This window comes from Juglans microcarpa x Juglans regia, chromosome 2S (assembly GCF_004785595.1).
Source record: "Juglans microcarpa x Juglans regia isolate MS1-56 chromosome 2S, Jm3101_v1.0, whole genome shotgun sequence".
NCBI lineage: Eukaryota > Viridiplantae > Streptophyta > Magnoliopsida > Fagales > Juglandaceae > Juglans > Juglans microcarpa x Juglans regia.
In genome coordinates, this window is record NC_054597.1 from 5670001 (window position 1) to 5685638 (window position 15638).

Below are 15638 nucleotides of genomic sequence, written 5' to 3' on the forward strand. Positions count from 1 at the left end.
GGCATTATGTCCAGGCCTAGATGACGCAGAATACACCTGTGGGCTGTTCTCAGCAGTCCTTATTGTTGCTCTGTCTTTTCCTATTTTTAGTGAGCTCAGAGACGTAAATTCCCCTGGAGATAAGGTAGCCTGAATAGGAACTGAGTTTGAAGCTTTCGTTGAGTATTTTGATGGAGAGTCGTATCTCATAAACCTGTCTTTGTTTAAATCAGAAGCAAAAGCATGCTGTGATGTCTGAAAGTTTCTGTTCATTTTTTGGGAGTTCAAATGCGGCTTCCAAGTATCTACTTCAAGAATCTTGTCACTCTTCTCATCATCAGTATGCCCATTTCTTAATGAAATGTCCCGACGGTTGTTCCATAAGCTTTCTTCCATCCAACGGTCCAACCAGTTCGAACCAACATGGGGTTTGTCTGGGTTGATGACGTCCCTGAAGTTTGAATTCGAACCACATCTCTGTGTGAGTGGAACAGAAGATTGCAATTAATTTTCAGTGCGATAGAAACTTATAGTCATCCAGATCATCATTATAAGCAAAGTAAAGAGTATTCCAAACTGAATCTTCATACTAAAATTTTATAACTATTGTATCCCTTTGAACATCAAGCTTCAAAATTTCCCTGAAGAAACCTCGAGAAAGTTCACAGTTAAAAATTGTTCCAATACAAAGCTGGTCATCCAATACTTGCCCTCAAGGATAAGCTAAGCTCCATTTAGAGTTCAGAAATAATGCATAAAGATAACAACATATAAATACATATGTATTATGTATTGTTAAAAGAAAATCTAAAAGAGTAATTTCTTGAGCAATGTAATGATATTTTCTTCCCTTTCGTTTGTCATTACCAAGGTCCACACAAAGCCAAAAAGAGCAATAATCTTTGGGGAACAAAACATGAAAATTTTGTTGATTCTAAAAAGTCCCAATTCATAGAAGGGAAATAATGGTAATTTGAAGTCCCAATGTCTTGAAATTGATCTTAAAACCACATTTAATAGGAGAGCATCAGATGTCTTTAGAAGATGTTACACAAACCAAATACCTTTAAGATTGATGAGCCATCAAATTTGCTACTATAAGCACGAAGGGGGCCATCATTCAAGTCAGGAGTTGCAGGAACCTGAAAACAGATGTAACAGAAAATGAACATCACCTAAAAGCACATAGAAATCAAATTCTTGACATTTACTAGTGAAAACATTACTCCTTTCAGTGGATAGAGCTGCAGAAAATGTATCATTACTTTCATTATCTATGTTCATAAGTATGGATCTGATATGCTCAACTTTTGCTTGCACAAGTGTCAGCAACTAATTTTGCTCTAAGGAACTTGTACAAATCACAGAACAATTCATTTGATCAATTTTAACCTAACTGAAGGAAATTTTAATCGCATGAGCATGATTGATGCTCAATTTGACTTGCACCTTATTGTTGACCAGAGGCACAGAACCATCCTCGTATTCCTCTCCTTTTTTAAAAAAATACAAGTATTTGTCCCCATATTCTTTGGAAAGCTCCCCTTTCAATCCAAAATCAGTGATATGATTAATTGCAAAAGATGGTGTTCTGAGGACAAACTCACTCATTCTTGGATTTTTTTCGTCTTTTTTTATTATTTTGATTATGCTAGTAGCATTTTCAAATTCAACCATGAATTATTGCAAAAGGTGAAGCTCTGATGTAAGCCCATGTGAAGCATATAAACAAAATTTCTCTATTATAGTCTAATAACTGAATGAAAATCTAACTTACAGGTCGCCACAAGAGGGAGGACTTGCTGCTTGAATGCAAGGATTCTGACAAGTGTGTGCGACTTGCACGTGCTCGGGCTTGCACTCGAACCAATGTTTGCATGCGCTTCAGCATGTCAGCAGTTTGCTTTCTCACCATGTGCCCTCTTACTAATGCTTGAAGTTTCACCAGTGCTTTCAGTGCCTTGAGTGCCCTCCTTGCCTTCAAATTCCCCAAAAGTCAACAACTAAAGGTTAATTACCTTCCACCCCAAACTAAATAAAGCAAACCCCTATGATGCATAATAATAAAACTCAGTGACCAGGTGCTATGTTTTAAAAGCAAAAAAGTAACAAAATTGATTGGGGATTCAGATTTTCTTCTCTTTCCCCCTTGAAAACAGTCACTCAATTAAATATATTAAAAAAAAAGCCTGGAAAGCTTCCAAAGTCAAGCAATGGTGGGGCGGGAGAGCAGAAACTTGAAAAAGGCTAGCTTGAACCAGAGTAGCACGTAAATTTAAAAGGGCAGAGTATTGTGAATGAAATCATTCTCTCTCTCTGTTCTCTCTTGGGGACACACCCTCGCTAAAAATAAGCTTTTATTATAAATCAGCTCTGCTCAAAGGTGACATCCACAGCAAGAGCCAGCAGTGCTAACAGCTAAAGTGAAGAATCTAGTGGAATTAGTAATTCAATTTTGTGATCCAAAACCATAGGCATAACACCAAAAATTTCAGGGACCTTGGTCGATACCCCTAAGCGCACCAACTATTCGAGCAATACCTACCAAGGCTCTTTATCCAATTGGAAAATCATACCCAAAAATAAATAAGTAAATGAAAAAAAAAAAAAAAAAGAGATAAGAAACACCGGGAAAAAGGCCATATGATTACTCTAATTCCAACCCACTTTTAAAAAAAGGATGAAAAGTCATAGGTCACAAAATTCAACACCGAACTAGGTCAAGTTCTAACTTTGAATTTAAGGCTTAATACAAAGAATTGATGGTAAACCTGACATTCAAAAACTAAACAAGAAAAAACGAAGGAATCATTCCCAGTAGTACCGGTAGTAATCGTTGCACTTCTTATACACTGAGCACTAGGCCCATCAGCCAAGCTGGAATTGATGGGATAAGAGCACGAGACACTTTCACGTACAGGACCAGGGACGACCTTTTCTAAGGTAACAGACATGCTCTCCCTCCCAGAGAAAGAATCCAAAAAACAAAACCGGCACCTTAATTAATAATTTTGATCTTTGCTTTTTTAAACACAGTCCCTGCAAGTAACATGAGAGTTTTGAATCGTCCACTAATCTAGCCCTAGGTAAGTGAGATGGATGAACAGGACAAAAAGCCGAGTACACACGTGCGAGAAAAGGTAACACGTACAACACCCGAAATTTGAACTTCACCGAAGTACATTTCATGTAAGACGGTAAAGCACAAGCGTGGATACTCAATGTCTGATAGCGAAATGACGCGTCCTGCTATCTATCGGCAAAACTCTTGTGCCCACATGCCATGCCATGCCAATATTTCTTTCATCTTTTTATTTTTTATTTTTGTTTTAAGTAAATTTCCTCTAATGCGCACGAAGCTTCCAAAGAAATATTTCCTGATCCGTGTTTGGCTGATTAGAGAATTAGGGAGGAAAATTAAAACCAGTTGCTTTTTTCAATCGAAAGTAGGAAAAGAATGAAACCAATTCGAAACGGAAAGAAGCAAACGATTACTAACCAGATAGCCACGGAAAGCTGACTGTATCTTAACGGCCGCAAAGTCCTCCGTCCACCGACGACGAGTGCTCCCACAACCGACGGAGCTAGTGGTGCTAGTAAGCCTGACGACCTCGGCCGCCGCATGGGCGGCCGCGAGCGCAGCCTCCGCCACCGCAGCAGTGGCAGCGGCGACGGCTATGGCGTGCTTGTTGGGGTCCAGGTCGGCCGAAGAAGAGTCGAGATGTCTTCGAGACGGCGTCGCTTGGGTATTACCGTGGTCTGGGGATCCGACGCTGAAGCTCCGCCTCTTCTTTTCCTTCTTGGGATTTCTGGTGCGGAATCCGAAGAGTCGTCGGAGAAAGCCCATTGGGAAGGGGGGTGGTTTGGGATCAGAGCTTCGGAGGTATGGGAGTAGAGAGCATGGGTTTTGTATGGGAAGTTGGTTCTTACGACTTAACACAAAAGCAAAGAGAAAAAGGCGAAAGGAAGAAGAAGACGGCGAGTATTGGGGAAGTCTGAAGTCTGAAGTAGCTACGGCTACCAAGGCAACCAAGTTCTCAGAGTTGGACTCGGCTTATTAGTACTCATAGAGAGTTTTGGGGGGTTGGGGTTGTGGGAGATGTAACGAGGTCGACAGACGCGCGATTCAAGAGTTGGGTAACACGCGCACCAGCTTCCAGTGCAGTGAATAGTGGATATTGCATGTCGGATTAAAGTGTCACATTGAATATGAAAATTTGTAGACTGTCAAATCGTGTCAATCTCTTATAAAACGTTACTGCTTATTTAAAAAGCTGAGACGAAATAGGATTAATAAAATATTATTTTTTAATATTATTATAATTTTAAAATTTAAAAAAGTTAAATTATTTATTATATTTTTTAATTTTAATTAAATTTTTTTTTATGATCAAGAATTATTCGATTTCTTTCAATTATCACGATATCGTTATTTTAATTTTTTTTATTCCTTTAAGAAATGCACGCCATCTTCCGCTTCTCCAAGTTGTGGACCACGTTATGTAACAAGCAAAGATTTCTTATTTTTTATGTTTTCGGCAACAACAGGAGGAATTAAATTAAAATAAACTTATATAATATATATAAATATAAAGAGTAAAGTTATATATAATTTTAGACTATACAAATTATGCGTATTTTTTTAAAAAAAATAGATCTATTATTCTTTGTAAATGGGTAAACTTGAGATTCGTATAAAAAATTATTTTTTAATTTAAAGGTTATGCATAATTTGTTAGTCTAAAACTATATCTAATTTTACTCTTTTATATATATATATATATATATATATATATATATTACAAGTTTATTTTAATTTAATTCCTCGCGTTGTTGCCGAAAACATAAAAAATAAGAAACCTTTTCTTGTTACATAACGTGGTCCACAACTTGGAGAAGCGGAAGATGGCGTGCATTTCTTAAAGGAATAAAAAAATTATTTAGAAAACTTATCTACATTAAAACGAGTTCTTCTAATCCAGCTGCCTACACTGTATATTACTATTATTTTAATTTTTTTATTTCTACTAAATTAATTAAGTTCTTTTACTTATTATTTCCATACACATATTTACTAAAAGAAAAAAAAGATAAAAAAAAAAGGTAATGTATAATGGAGATAGTAGAATTTGGATGGTAAATAGTATTTCGTCTCATCAAGGGTTGTAAAAATAAATTGGAGAATCGAAAAACCACATCCCAAACTAACTTTGGACTGGTTTGGTCCGGGACCAGTTCCTCCATTTTAAAAATCAGTCATAACTAGTCCGGTCTATTTTCCCGGACGAACTAGTTCGTATATTTATATATTTATAATTAAATTTTAATATTATATATTATATTTTTTATATTATATATTATATATAATTTTTATAAATTATAATTATTTTTGAAATAATGTTATATTATATTTTATAACATAAAATTTTAATTTTAAACATGAACATTTATTTGATCATATGTTTTAAATATAAAATATATATTAATTATATTTTATGGCTTAATAAATTATCAACATATTCCTTTTGATAAATATATTAGTAATACTAATATACATTAGTATATTAATTATTATATTATCACTAACATATAGTAATAGTACTATACCAATAGTATTACTATATATTAATCGTATTAGTGTATTACTAATATTTTATATATATTAATATATATAAATATAAGAGATTGGAGATTTAATATATATTAAAAATTAAAAAACCGTACCAAATCGATAAAAGTGAAAGTATCGGTTTAGGAAGATAATTGGTGCGGTATCGATTCTTAAAAATAAAAAATAATGTATATCGGTTCAGTTCCAAAATTTGTTCAAAATGGGATCAAATTAGACCTATTACACTCATAGTATAATATAATCTCATCTTATCATTATAATTTTTTTAAATTTTTACATAAAATATAATAAATAATTTAATTTTTTACCTAAAATTCTTTCATTTTATTTCGCTATCCAAACCACGTCTGAAACGGCAGGAAATACGAAAGTGGAATGACATCATAGTTAGTCACAGCGTGCGTGAGCGAAAGGTGATGATTTGGTTGGGTAATGACTCGATGAGTACAAGGGACGCGCGGCATCAAGCATAAAAGGAGATAAAAGAAAAGGGAAATTAGGAAATGTATTGCCTGCCGATGAGGGCGAAGAAAGACGGGGAGTCGTGATAGAGGTTGGCATCAAAGGTTGACTGTCCAAACAGAAGGTACTGTTGGTGATGACTTTTGGTTGACCGTTCTCACCTGTTTTTTTTTTTTTTTTTTTAACAGACCGTTCTCACCAGTTAACTTTACTTCTAAGGCTCGGTTTACAAATACAAATCTGTTTATTTCTTAGCATCTAATCATTATATTTTTTTTAATTTTTATATAAAAATATAATAAATAATTTAATTTTTTTTAATTTTAAAATAAAAATTATATCTAATAATATTTTATTCAATTACTATTTAAAATATCTCATTTATTTTATTTAGATTGTCTATCCAAACTCAACTTAAGAATAAACCTACAACCACCGAATTCGTGATCCAAATTTGGGTCCAGACAAGTGTATTTCATTTTTTTTTCTGAATTTATATATATATATTTTTAACATCTTTAAATGTTTTAAAAAAACTATAATATCATTAAAAAAATTCTTTCTTAATTACTAAATAAAAATAAATAAATAAATTTCATCGGACACACTATCGGACCCAACTTTGTGGGTTTAGCATTTATGTACTTGTAAACTCGGTACATACATAGCCGCGTACGTCATTTTCGATCTTTTTTCTTAGGCATGGCTACTCTGCCGTCCAGAATTTATTGCTGGACGTGCTGTCTATTCTTTTCTTTTTTTTTTATATATATATTTTTTTAATATTTTTAAATATTTTTAAAAAATAAAAAATATATAAATATATTTAAAATTATTTTTTTAATCATTAAGTTAAAAAAAATTAAGCAGCAGTTAATTAGGACGGTTAAATTAATTAGCCAGACGATCACTTCCATTCGCATCCATCTACTAATTTATGTTTTCTTCCCATCACAGAGAAAGAGATGTATTTCCATCTCCGGTTTTCTTCACCTCCAAGATTCCAAACCCACGGACAGATCAAATAGATATGGATTCCTGTGAATTCGTTTGCGAGGAAATTAAAACAAAAAGAATTCTCACATTCCAACGTCTCGGGGAAGTCCCTCCGAATTTGAAAGACAATGTTCAAATGATTTTAAAGAAAAATTTTATACATTAATTATTATTCATTCTAATATTTTATATTTATAACTTTTTTTATAAGGTGTGATGTGTTTTGAAAAAGTATAGAGTATTGAACGATAAATAATTATGAATAATGATAAAGTTACTATCTTATTACTACCTACTACGTTTTTTATTTTTTTTTATTTTTAATTTTACTTAATAATTAAGAAAATAAGTATTAGTAAATTTATATATTTTTGTAATTTTTTTTAATAATTAAAGATGTTAAAAAAATACTTAAAAAAATGATAAAAAAATAAAAAACTTGAAATGCACTTAAGTAGTAGATAGATAGTAATACTGATAGTAATCCTATCACTACCTTATATATATATAATGGATGCGGCTACTATGCCGTCCCATATTGACCGTTGGGTATACCATCTAGTGTAAAGATTTTTTTTTTATCTTTTATCTTTTCATATTTTTTTAATATATTTAAATATTTTTAAAAAATAAAAAAATATCAATATATTTAAAATCACTTTTTTAATCATTAAATAATAAAAAAATTGATCAGCGGTGAAATGAAATGGACAAGATAAAAAAGTAAAGCAACTTTTTTCATATAATATATATATATATATATATATATATATAATATAATTACTACGTACGTTCATTGTAGGGCCAATCCAATCAATAAAGTCACAGATATGGAGAAAATATAAGAGGCAGTACTAGACGTTAATATTTGATCTTCAAGTTTCATAATTCTTGTTTGCTTTCACACGATGATCGAGAAACTATAATTGTACCTACACATTTTCCTTTCCTCTCTTTTCTCTTTTCTATTTGTTTGTGGTTTCTAATTTCTGGCCTCACTTGCTAACATATATATCAGATACGCTGCTGCTGTTGATTTATCTAGTAATACTAATTATTTAATTAGTTTTGAAGTAATTACAAAAATGATACTCGAAGCCTTATTTTTATAGATAAAATGAGAAGAAATGATTTGAGATTAAAGTTGAAATTATTTTGAAATTTAAAAAAGTTTAATTGTTTATTTTATTTTAAGTAAAAATTTAAAAAAAATTTAATATTTAGATGAGATAAGATGAAATAAATTAAAAAATATTGTGAAAATAATCGAACATCTCCACCCATAAGTACGTATCAATAAAAAAAAATTGTAATGACATTTTATAAGTTTTTCTTTTTCTCTAACGTGACATTTTATGTACTATTTTAAATTATTACTAGGAATTAAATAATAATTAATCATCTAGTAATTTTTCCACCTCACCTGATTGGTAATAAATAAATTAAAAAAAAAAAAAGAAAGTATTTCATGATTCCTCTTAATTAGCAAAAGTATAATTCTTTATTTCATTATAATGCCATAGTTCTGATCATCTGTTGGATGCCCATACGTCTGACTGATGATGAGTGATCCAATTAAGCTGGTCAGAAGGCATCACTAGCCAGGGACAAGAGGAAAAAAGAGACAAAAAGCAAAATAAAAGCAAAATGTTTAAACTTCAAGTCTATTATTCGATGTCGAGTGAGTCTCGCATCCATGCATCCAATTCTCTAATTTACACCTGCATTAAAAAGGATAAATAAATTGTAAACCATGCATTAATGCAATACATTTTGCAATGTTCTGATCAAATGTAATACTCCACAAATAATAGCCCTAAATAAAGGTAGGTATATATGTATTGAAGAGTCAATTATAAAACGTCCGTGTATAAAAGAAATTATTGGGAGATCTGTTAGTACCACAAGAGACGGCAGGGACATTGCATTGAGCCGGAAGCTGGGAAGCGATCCTCAGAGTGCTGCAGAGGCAGTCATGTTGCACTGATTGGAGTGCACTGCAGCACTCAGAACTAGGAACCACATTGGCTGCACCTGGCACCACATAGGGTGCGCACACGTTGAGGTTGCTTAGCTCAGCAGGGCAGCTCATCTGTGCCTGAGCTGTCTGGGTCTGCACAGCAAGCACCACGAGCATCAGAACTGCAACCTGAGAGACGAGGGACTTGATGGCTGCCATGATTGATCACCTTTGTCTTCTGAACAAGCACTATGTTCTTGATTAGATTCTACGTTTAATTTGTTGAGGGTATTAGGTCCATTTTATAGTCAAGTGTTGAAGGGTAAAAGGTGAGGCATTGCATGCATGAGTCGCCTAATTTGCAATATATTAGGTTCGCCATGCTCTTGGGGTTATGCATTATAGTTAGGATTAAACTTTTGGTATGACTGATCAAATCGATGGAATTCATGATTAATGTAAGAGGGGATATTCATATTATTAACAAAATCAACCCCTTCAATTCCCATGCAAATACTCCTGACCTGCTGGTTTACGTGGGATTAGCTTGGATCAAAACAAATGGACCTGAAATCATGTCCATAATTTGGTATCGGATTATTACTCTATTTGACCCGATACATTTCGAAATAAAATCGAAAGGTTCCGTTTGCGACCCGTTTCCGAAATCTTGGGCCGAGTCGATCATGGGGTTTTCCTATTCACTCTAAATCATACACTTGAAATAAATATTATTTTACGCGTAAAATAATTTATTTCAAAAGAACTTTAACATTTTTAAATGTTCAAGGTCAATAAAATTAATATTTAATTATGCATACTTTGTTTTCGTAGATGAGATGGGATCAGTTGAGATTAAAGTTAAAATTTAAATAAAATGTTATTAGAATATATTTTTTTAATATCATTTTTATTTTGAAATTTGAAAAAGTTGAATTGTTTGTTTTATTTTGTACGAAAATTTGAAAAAATTGTAATAGTTAGATGACATGAGATGAAATGAGTTGAGAATATTTATGAAAACAAACAAGACTAAAGGTTAGAAAAAGTAAACTTTCTTAACCTTATTGAAATAGCAATTAAGGAGTCGATCGAAGTTCTTCCCTCCCTTTTTTTATTTATTTATTTATTTATATCAATCATCAGATACTTCAATATTACAGTTGATCAGTGATTGATGCAGTTTGCAATGATCTAAGAACAACTTTATTAATTGTACTTCAACATTACAATTCCAAAAACAAAGTACTAACCAAAGAGGAAAAAAAAAGAATTAGTAAATAAAAATTAATGGAAAGAAAAAGAGTAAGCAGAAGAAGAATATTGAAGTGCAGAAGCAGTAAGCCTTAATTAAGAAGCAGGAGCTGTCCAATATTTTTTCACTGCAACTAAAAGCTTCTCCCTCTCATGAGGCCCATCTTCATGGTCAACAATTCGACTGTCCCACTCCAATCCATCAGCAATACTCTTCATCTTTATCACCATATCAACATCGTCCCTAAGGATTACACTTCCTTCTGGTCTCAAAATTCTATCCATTTCCAGTAGAATGTCTTCCATTTCACATCTGCAACACACCAAAAAAATAAATAAAAAATGATAGTTGCAGTCGTAAGTGTACAAGCGCAGCACAATTATTTTGAAAAAACTAAATAAATATAGGACCTATATGAAAATAATAATTATTTTTTAATAGCAAATCTTATTCTTTTTTAAAGCGACTGCATAATGTTTGTGCATTCCACGACTATATGTAGTATTACTCAAAAAAAATTATGCAGGTCAAAACACTCAACAACTATTTTCTAGTAAATATATATATAAAAGCAAGTTTTGAACCTGTTTCGGTTCCATATATTTACCTGTCCTTGTAGAGACTAAACACCGAATCAGCGTGGATGAGATCATAAGTTCTTGGATAAGTAGACATGGCCTCACACCTGCAATACCAAAACTAATGGATCAGCCTCATGCATGCAAGCTTGCAAGATTTAATATAACAAAACGAACATAGGGAGTACTTTTAAGTAATTTTTACCAATTCTGATATGTTCCAATCAATCCCCTTTCATATATAACTCCAAGAGTGTTGACCTTTGTCGCCTCAACAGGAACAACATTCATCACCCAAAGTGGGTAATCAATAAGAGCAGCAGCAAATCCACCCAAGTAAGCATTCATGTCTAAAACGTTGCGGTACCTCCCAGCATGTCCTAATTGACCGTTTACCTTCTTATAATGTGACACCCTCTTCTTCCATAGTTCTACATCTTGTTGGAAAACATCAGCTGTAATCCCTTTCACAGTTCCCCTACTAATCCTGGGTGGTATCGCATGTAGTCTTTCAGGCCATTTTGCCAGCTCTCCACCTGCTATTTCTTGCACGTTGGAAACTTCAGGCAAGGGTGTCAGACATGTCTCCATTTCTGTGTACCTGAAAATGGTCAAAATGAACACAAATGATCAACCAAAATGCCAGCATCGATGCTAAAATCTTGTATATATAAGAAAAACGCATGAATAATAATATCTCAGAAAGTTCAGAAAGCACGAACCAGGCCTTGTCAGGATCTTCAACCGGGCAGAAAGGTGTGTTTTGGGTGAGTTTACGGTTGACTTTGCAGTTCAAGTGGTTGGTGGGCTTTTGCCATATAGCAATATCATCCTTCTCTATGAGCTTTTTCCAGCAAAGGCTTTTAGCAACATTCTCAATGGTTGTCTGTTCTGCATTCAAATCCTCCTTTGTTCTTTCCCAGCCTTTCCAATGTTTCTCCCAGTGGATTGGTGGACCAGACAAAATCCAGTATCCCCCGGGGCGTAGAACGCGATCAACTTCAATCAAATAGAGCCCACCTATGACAGATCAACAAATCAGGAAAACGTAATCAAGCACATGACTTAAATCAAATGATCAACTTGTACTGTAATGTTTCGCTATTTTTTAGTACCATATTTTCCCCATGGAATGAGGCAGCGAGAGCAATGCGCCATGTCAAAAGCTCTTGACGGGTAAGGAAGTCGCTTGGACGCAATAATTCCAATCAAAGCAGGAACACCTCGCTCCAGAGCAAATTGCACTTGGGCTTCGTGGGTGTCCCTTGGTGCAAACGACATTGGCAGGATGTCACGGGAGAGAAGATATGCCCCCCAACTTGCAACCTGCATGCATGATGCGCGCATGATGATCATTAGATAATTATTAGGATGGTTACAAATTTTGAAAAATTTGAATTTACTCTTTAATGTTCTTTTAAGAAATTTCGTGTTTGATGAAAAAATAATTTCTTTTAGTAGATAAAAATCTCTATAGATAATATTAGAGCATATGCTTAAATGTCAAGCTTTTAGCTACAGTACATTTCCCTTCATCTTTAAATTTGAAGACTCACTATTCACAATCTATAACCATTATTTTATTTATTTCAATTATTGTTTCCTAATTTTGAGCCACAATATATTTAAGTTGAGAAATAATAATTTAAGTATTAAATTAAATTATTAATTAACATATAGTTAATGTAATTATAAAATATGAAAAAAATAAATTAAAAATATTATTATTAAAAAAATAATATTATATTATTATTTTGATGAATCCAATAACTAATCTAATATGGAGTTATGGATAGAGAGATTTTGAATTTATAAAAAATATATAATTTTCATCAAATTTTAAAGATAAAAATAATAAATCCAATTCTAATGCTATAAGTTGGAATGAAATCCGGTGGCGGTGATCATGAGTCCAAACTGTCAGGCCATTGAAAAGGACGACTTATACCTGCGCATGATCCACGCAGAATGGAATTAAATAATTGCCGTGACCAGAAAATCGGACAATTAGGAAAGGGATAGGCTGTTTGTTTCAAAGAATGAAATATGGCTTAATTCAACGAGAAATTTTATTTGCTTTTGAGTAGAGGACTGCGTATACTGTAGTCTCATTAATAAATGAGGTTAAAAGAAAAAAAAATTATTTTAAAAATAATATTATTATAATTTTAATTATTTTAAAATATAAATACTGTATGAGCTTACATAGTCTCCAAAATAGGGACTTTATATAGACTACTCTAATTATATTATATGGTATGAAACAATATGGGTCAGATTCTGCGGATCATAGAATCCCATTAACTTTAGCAACCCGTTTTAACTTGGATTTTCTTACCAAATTAACTAATACATGACAAATTTGACCACGAACAGGATAAATTCTGAATGCGGTGTGCGAATACCAATGGACGAGAATGAATTAAGGTTAAAATCCACTAGATTTCGTAAAAAATTGCACGAGTAATCTGAATCAAAACATTAATATTCTTGAGCACAAAGAGGAAATCAAGAAAAGATCAAGAAAATCAAGACTTTAGACTTGTATATATATATATATATATATTAATATATCTATAGCTAGAAAATCAAGAAAAGATCAATATTTAATAAAGGAAAATTAAGGAACAAATTAACAAAGAGATTCAAGAATGCTTACGCCACAGCCTGTATCAATGGCGGTCCGAATAGACCCATCTTTGAGATTGATCAAGCTTCCAATATCATCAATGTAAGCATCAGCTCCATTTGGGAACATAGTCCCCCCTCCCGGAAACTTAAACTTGTCCCCTTCATATATGATCCAATTCTGCACCGCCTTCTCCACCGTCAACTCCTTGTGCGGCACGTTCGCGTACCACGCAAGATCCCGGCTAGTCGGCCACGCGAACGGGTTCTTGTACCCATAAGGGGCCGGCACGCGGCACTTCAAGAGCTCACTCTTCTCGGGGCAGTGTCTCTCCCTATATATCACCCTCTCTCTGCTAAACCTAAGCGATCGCTTCGCGTCCTGGCATGGAGTATACTCGCTGAAACTCACGTCGCATGGAGGGTAGGATGTACGGGTATTCAAAGTACCACCGGGGCCTGCCTCGTTGAGGTTGTGGTGAGTGTTGAAGTCGAGGTTGGTATCGTTCGCGGGTGCGCATGCGTTTGAGACTAAATTATTGTTGGTGATGATTGGGATATTGGAGGTGCCGCCGCGTTTCCAGGCACCGAGGAAGTAAGAGATGATGCAGAGGCAGGCAACTAGATAGTAGAGATTGGTTGTCTTCCACGAGGAGAAGAAAGAGGCGATGGTACTGGTGGGCTTGGGGGGCTTGGCGGTGGGATGATATGGCGTTTGGTTAGAGCTAGCCATTGCCAATATGTCTAAGACTTGTGAAAGATTGCCTTTTTCTTTCTTTCTTTCTTTCTTAGCTTCCAGGATTTATATATATGTATTTATGGTGAGTATTTGCCAATGGGGTTGTAGAGAAATAGGATTTAAATCAAGTGGCCGGGTCATGTACTGAGTCATGACGAGTTTTTGGAAATTTGTAAATTGTAATAAAAATATATATATATATGTGAATGTTTTTATTCCGTACACCACACTTTTTTATTTTTATTTAGTTTTATTCTTTCTGCTAAAATTAATTGAATTTTTATACTCATTGTCTATACACTATAAATTTGATAAAAAAAAATTAAAAAATAAAAAATCATTAATAATGTGTGATGTACGAAAATAATGAATAGAATTTATATATATATAATACAAATTTTCTAAAACTGTAGTGGTAGGAGGAAGGAGACGTGGGAGTTGGTAAGAGAAGGATAATTGGGTTTGAAATTGATATATAATGGAAATTAGGAGAGAGAGAGATTATCGCTGGATATTGATGCAGAAGAGGAGGAAGATTATGATCAGTCGGTGGATGTGACATTTTATATTTTCCCAGAACAGACTATGAGCAACTTGGGATTATTGCAGATCATGTTGAACTTGTTTGCTAAATTAAAATATAATTTATTAAGTTATTGCTAAGGATATGGGAAGTCATGTATATATGGCTCCTGCATGTCCACTATATTATATTTTATATATATATATATGATGCTTCCCTAGTACTTCTGCATTGTTTAACCAAAGTTAGAATTCGTCGTGAGGTCGCAATTTTATATAAGATTTGAATTCTTTTAAATTTAAAGTGGAAGAAAAATAAACATAAATTAAGTTTCACAAGAGACAATAATAATTAATTTTCATCCATCATTGGATCATAATGTGGGTTCTTTTGAACTCGAGATTATAAAGAAGTATCTCGAGTTCGACGACCTAATTGATAATTGAATAGTACTATTATTTAATGAAAAATCTCAAAAGTTATATTCTTTTAATTCAATATTAATCTAGTTATTAGTTTGATGTCTCAACCTTGAAAATTGACATTAATCGATTATGATTTTATGATATAATTGTAAAAGTTTTATTTAAACTCTATGTCCTACACACCTATATCCTAATGGGTTTAAGATAGCTCAATTGTTATGTCTTAAGTGATGAGTCATAATGGGATAAAAATAACTTTATTTCTAATCACAGTGAGACACAAAGTTCTTAGATTTCTTGAAGTTCAGAAGTCTGTAAATAGTATTGAGGGGTTAAGGGTTCTCACCTATAACATTAGAGTGTCTCTAACCTTCGGGAGACACTTGTGAGGTCAAGTTGCTAGGGTGATCCTTCTCTCATAGTCAGATCAAATTTATCATCAAACAGATGGAGAAAGTTAC

General features: G+C 33.3%; 3 protein-coding genes across 3 annotated transcripts in view; all 3 read right to left on the reverse strand.

The window, feature by feature from the left end:
• The window catches only part of LOC121252453 (protein IQ-DOMAIN 1-like), a 4508-nt gene extending 474 nt beyond the window's left edge, over nucleotides 1-4034 (reverse strand). The window contains exons 1-4 of the mRNA XM_041152109.1: nucleotides 3479-4034; nucleotides 1757-1957; nucleotides 1044-1121; nucleotides 1-456 (exon numbers count right to left, since the gene is read on the reverse strand). The exon at nucleotides 1-456 is cut by the window's left edge and continues 474 nt beyond it. Coding sequence (XP_041008043.1) covers nucleotides 1-456; nucleotides 1044-1121; nucleotides 1757-1957; nucleotides 3479-3826 — 1083 coding nt within the window. The 5' untranslated portion in view covers nucleotides 3827-4034. The remainder of the gene's footprint in view (nucleotides 457-1043; nucleotides 1122-1756; nucleotides 1958-3478) is intronic.
• A 4517-nt stretch (nucleotides 4035-8551) lies between these two features.
• On the reverse strand, nucleotides 8552-9310 carry LOC121252454 (stamen-specific protein FIL1). The gene is made up of 2 exons (XM_041152110.1): nucleotides 8972-9310; nucleotides 8552-8790 (listed from the first exon to the last, which is right to left on the reverse strand). Exons 1-2 carry the CDS (start codon nucleotides 9246-9248, stop codon nucleotides 8780-8782), a joined length of 288 nt encoding a protein of 95 aa, XP_041008044.1. The 5' UTR covers nucleotides 9249-9310; the 3' UTR covers nucleotides 8552-8779.
• Nucleotides 9311-10219: 909 nt separating this feature from the next.
• LOC121252452 (probable methyltransferase PMT16) lies at nucleotides 10220-14331 on the reverse strand. Its single transcript, XM_041152108.1, has 6 exons — nucleotides 13522-14331; nucleotides 11978-12188; nucleotides 11585-11882; nucleotides 11068-11463; nucleotides 10892-10969; nucleotides 10220-10596 (listed from the first exon to the last, which is right to left on the reverse strand). The coding sequence occupies exons 1-6, from the start codon at nucleotides 14221-14223 to the stop codon at nucleotides 10380-10382; spliced, it is 1902 nt and encodes a 633-aa protein (XP_041008042.1). The 5' UTR covers nucleotides 14224-14331; the 3' UTR covers nucleotides 10220-10379.
• Between the last annotated feature and the right edge of the window lie 1307 nt (nucleotides 14332-15638).

Excerpts from the sequence above, each read along its gene's own strand:
- LOC121252454 (XM_041152110.1), bottom strand. The coding sequence starts at position 9,248 with ATGGCAGCCATCAAGTCCCTCGTCTCTCAGGTTGCAGTTCTGATGCTC.
- LOC121252452 (XM_041152108.1), bottom strand. The coding sequence starts at position 14,223 with ATGGCTAGCTCTAACCAAACGCCATATCATCCCACCGCCAAGCCCCCC. Across the intron at positions 11,464-11,584 it reads GAAGATCCTGACAAGGCCTG|GTACACAGAAATGGAGACAT; the intron begins GTTCGTGCTTTC and ends GACCATTTTCAG. Across the intron at positions 10,597-10,891 it reads TTTAGTCTCTACAAGGACAG|ATGTGAAATGGAAGACATTC; the intron begins GTAAATATATGG and ends GGTGTGTTGCAG.